General features: G+C 60.1%; 1 protein-coding gene across 1 annotated transcript in view; it reads left to right on the top strand.

The window, feature by feature from the left end:
* LOC106001556 (receptor-type tyrosine-protein phosphatase N2-like) overlaps window positions 1-4,252 on the top strand; it is a 37,808-nt gene that overhangs the window by 26,484 nt on the left and 7,072 nt on the right. Inside the window, exon 6 of the mRNA XM_013036630.1 lies at window positions 2,990-3,063. Coding sequence (XP_012892084.1) covers window positions 2,990-3,063 — 74 coding nt within the window. The remainder of the gene's footprint in view (window positions 1-2,989; window positions 3,064-4,252) is intronic.

Here is a 4,252-nt window from a genome sequence, read left to right as displayed (position 1 = left end):
GGGGCTCTGCGGACTCTGTGGGGCTCTGAGGGGCTCTGCGGGCTCTGTGGGGCTCTGAGGGGCTCTGAGGGCTCTGAGGGGCTCTGCAGGCTCTGAGGGGCTCTGTGGGGCTCTGAGGGGCTCTGTGGGGCTCTGAGGGGCTCTGCGGGCTCTGTGGGGCTCTGAGGGGCTCTGAGGGGCTCTGTGGGGCTCTGTGGGGCTCTGAGGGGCTCTGAGGGGCTCTGTGGGGCTCTGTGGGGCTCTGCGGGCTCTGTGGGGTTCTGAGGGGCTCTGAGGGGCTCTGTGGGGCTCTGCGGGCTCTGTGGGGTTCTGAGGGACTCTGCGGGCTCTGTGGGGCTCTGTGGGGCTCTGAGGGGCTCTGAGGGGCTCTGCAGGGCTCTGAGGGGCTCAGCGGGCTCTGAGGGGCTCTGTGGAGTTCTGAGGGGCTCTGAGGGGCTCTGCGGGGCTCTGTGGGCTCAGCGGGCTCTGTGGCGGGAATGCCGTGGCTCTGTCTGTGGCACTCCTGGGGACCGCCAGGCTCAGGCTGTGCGTGGATGAACTGGCTCACAAGTGATGTCATTCGTCTCCACTCTCTCGTTCCAGGGCTCAGCTCAGGCCTAAGCAAGCGCAGTCTTCCAGCCAACCCACCTTTGCGTCTCTGTCCCCAGAGCCTCCTTAGGAAGGGTTTTACTTTTCTGTCTGATCACCATAGCTTTAGGGTTTGGGCACCAGGCCAAGGGTGAGGCCTCCCAGAATTCCTGTGGTTGAGCACCTGTAGCAGCTGGGCCCACAGCAGTGAATGGTCACCCAGAGGAGTAGCACGGGGGGGGGTCAATGCTGACCCCCCGGGCGCAAGGGGGTCAGGGGGTCCCATCACAGAGCCCAAGCCGGGTGGAGATGACCAGCCTCCCTCTGCTACAGCCGTGGGCATGATGTGTGCAGGGAGAGGCCTGGGTGTGTGTGTGGGTTGGTGTGTCACCACCCCGCACCTGGCCCGTCTGAGCGGGGCTGGGCACCCCTTGTGGGGACCTGTGCAGTCTCCAGTCCGAGCAGGGGGTGGACATTTGCACCTCTTTGTGGCAGCCCTGGGTTTTGATTTTCTCAGGTCCTTCAGAGCAGCGCAGGGACAATTCTTGTGTAAGAGGAAAGTCTTTTTCTCTTGGATATGTGATGTATATTCTCTTCTTGTATCCTCAAGGAAAGGTAGTGTACTTTGCAGAGACTTACCAAGTGCATTACTGGGGAGTGTGCTGGTGGAGGCCACGTGCAGAGGCTTCGGTCAGTGCTGGTGGAGGCCACGTGCAGAGGCCTCGGTCAGTCAGGCCACCTCCGTCAGTCAGGGCCGCCTAGCACACGGAGGTCCAATGACATCAGTGGGGTCACCGTTGCTCTTGGCCAACATCCCAAGTCCAGGAGAATCGAAGCAAACCTCATAAGGACACTCTTAAGGGAAAGTCTGCTGTGTTTACCCTGGCTGCAGATCGATTCTTTCACTGTAAAAAATCTTTTTAATATTTCCACGCTAATGTTCTCTTCATGTTGGGGGGGGTGAGTGGTGCTCTTTATCTAAAGCTAAAATCACGCCCCCCCCAGGAGAGGAGGAGCCATCAGCTCTGATTGAGCGAGCACGGAGGGCCCTGGCGGCCACGTGGGCCGGCGCAGGCACACAGGGCCATGTGCCCTTCCTGAGGCCGGCCAGCTGGGCCGACCCCTGAGCTACGCCCCTCAGCGCTAGCTGGCAGGAAGCCCCCTCGCTAGCCCCATGACCTCTGCCAGGCCAGAGCACGGCCCTGCGGTCACCAGCGTCCCTGAAGCCCCGTGGGTGCTGGCCCGTGCCCGGCGCTGCGTGGCTGAAGCCCAGGACCATCCCCGACCCCCCCTGGTGCCCGCCGTCCATGCCGCCGTTCCTGCCCTGCCCCCTGTATGCAGATTCTTGTCCTGCTCACAATCCTGCTCCTGGCACCACGGCCAGCAGGCTGTGTCCGGTTGTGCCAGCCTGGTGCCACCAAAACGGGGTTTTCAGGAGAGAACGTGATCGCACACAAGGTCCTCAGCAACCACAGCAAAGCCTTTCAGGAGACACACGGAGGGGCCCAGCCCCCCTTCTCCCCAACCCCCCTTCTTCCCAGCCCCCTTCTCCCCAGCCCCTGTTCCAGTCTGGGCAGCGAGGCTGGGTGCCGCTTCTCCTCAGGGACTGCGCGTGCAGCGTGTGAACACTCACCTGCACACACACACTCACGATTCCTGACGCAGCCTGCAGGAGACACGCTCCCAGCGGCAGCCCCGCCCCTCCCAGCCCCTCCTCACCTCAGTCCCTGTAGAAGATAAGCAGGCTGGAACTTAGGGCCTGGACACTGTCCATGAACTCCTTTTGTTCACAGCTAATGCTCTACCACTTGGACCACAGCACCACCTCTGGCTTTTTTGGTGGTGGAGTGAAACTGAGGGTCTCACGGAAGCTCCTGCCCAGGCTGGCTTCGAACCATGATCCTCAGACCCTGGTCCCCTGAGCAGGATTACCAGCATGAGCCGCTGGTGCCCAGCTATGCTTTCTTCAAAAGGAAAAAAAAAAGAACAGAAACATCCTGTGCAATCAAAACTGAAGTGTTTATACTGTTTCCTGTGACTTGCAACATTCTTTAAGATGTCATGAAACATGCACGTGTGCGCGCACAAGCATGCGCACACTCACACACACACACACACACACACACACGGAATAAAGCTCCACTTGTAGCCGCACTGGCCGGTTGCTGGTGCGGGTCTGTGCAGGAATCTCTGACAATTTTTCAGCCCAGCTTTCTTGAATTAATGCTAATGGAGCTGCTCCGGCCCTATTTTTCTCGATGAGCACTGGAATCGCAGCTGCCGGCCAAGCCTGCTGAGGGAAAGTGTAATCATTTCCAATTGGCTCTCAGCCCAGGGGAAGCAGGGCACGCACAGGCAATCGGTGGGTGCGGCGTGGGTCACCTGCTGGGCTGAGGCTCAGCCCCTTTGTGGTCTGCTGCAGGTGCGAAGGAGATTGATATCGCAGCAACCCTGGAACACCTGCGGGACCAGAGACCAGGCATGGTCCAGACAAAGGTACTGTCCCTCCACCTCCCCGACTGCCTGTCCCTCCACCTCCCCGACTGCCTGTCCCTCCACCTCCCGGACTGTCCTCCAGCCAGAGGGCCTCCCTGGCTGCCTTCTGGGGAAGAGAGGGGTGAGGCCTGACCTCACATAAGCCGCGCTGCTCTGGTCCTGCCCCACTTCCCTGGGCCCCTGGAGTGGCCGCCCAGAGGTCGCTCCCGGGGCTGCACACACACTCTGGAGTCCAACCAAATGACTCAACTGACCAGCCCCACTCCCTTCACCATTCTTGTAGGGTGTGTGTGTGTGTGTGTGTGTGTGTGAGCACTCTCCCAGGGAGTTGCCCTCCAACCAGAAGCAGTTTCTGCCGCAGTGTGACCCCCCAGCTCTCCAGGGCTGTGAGCACGCTGAGCTCCCCACGGCTCCACCTGCTCCTTCCGCCTCCTGCACCCACAGCCAGCAGAGCCAAGCTGTGCTGCGTGTGCCAGGCAGAGGCCGCTGGCTGTCCCCAGGCCGGGGTGTCAGCCAGGGGCAGATAGGACCCTCACCCCCACCACAGCGTCCAACCACAGAAGCCGCCCGGGCCCATTCCACAGGCAGATGCAAGTTGGGAGACACAGGCTCCTTCCCCTGGGTGTCTGAGCCTTTTGTGTAACCAGAAGGGCTTAGGTTGTGCCCTGCTTCGTGGGACGGGTGTGACTCAGTCTCCTGCCTGGCAGAATCAGCCCAGGGTCCACTTCGGACACACAGCCCTGGAAACTCCTGGTGCACAGGCACACCCCAAGTCAGGCTCCAGAGTCACACAAGGGCCCAGTCCCTGGCTCGTTAGTGATTGAGTGCTAGGGCACAGTCCCTGGCTCGTTAGTGATTGAGTGCTAGGGCACAGTCCCTGGCTCATTAGTGATTGAGTGCTAGGGCACAGTCCCTGGCTCATTAGTGATTGAGTGCTAGGACACATTCCCTGGCTCATTAGTGATTGAGTGCTAGGACACAGTCCCTGGCTGTTTAGTGATTGAGTGCTAGGACACAGTCCCTAGCTGTTTAGTGATTGAGTGCTAGGACACAGTCCCTAGCTGTTTAGTGATTGAGTGCTAGGACACAGTCCTTGGCTGTTTAGTGATTGAGTGCTAGGACACAGTCCCTGGCTCATTAGTGATTGAGTGCTAGGACACAGTCCCTGGCTCATTAGTGATTGAGTGCT

The sequence above is a fragment of the Dipodomys ordii genome, unplaced genomic scaffold (genome assembly GCF_000151885.1).
Source record: "Dipodomys ordii isolate 6190 unplaced genomic scaffold, Dord_2.0 Scaffold315, whole genome shotgun sequence".
NCBI lineage: Eukaryota > Metazoa > Chordata > Mammalia > Rodentia > Heteromyidae > Dipodomys > Dipodomys ordii.
Note: the sequence above shows the minus strand (reverse complement) of the source record. Positions and strands in the feature narration are given on the sequence as shown.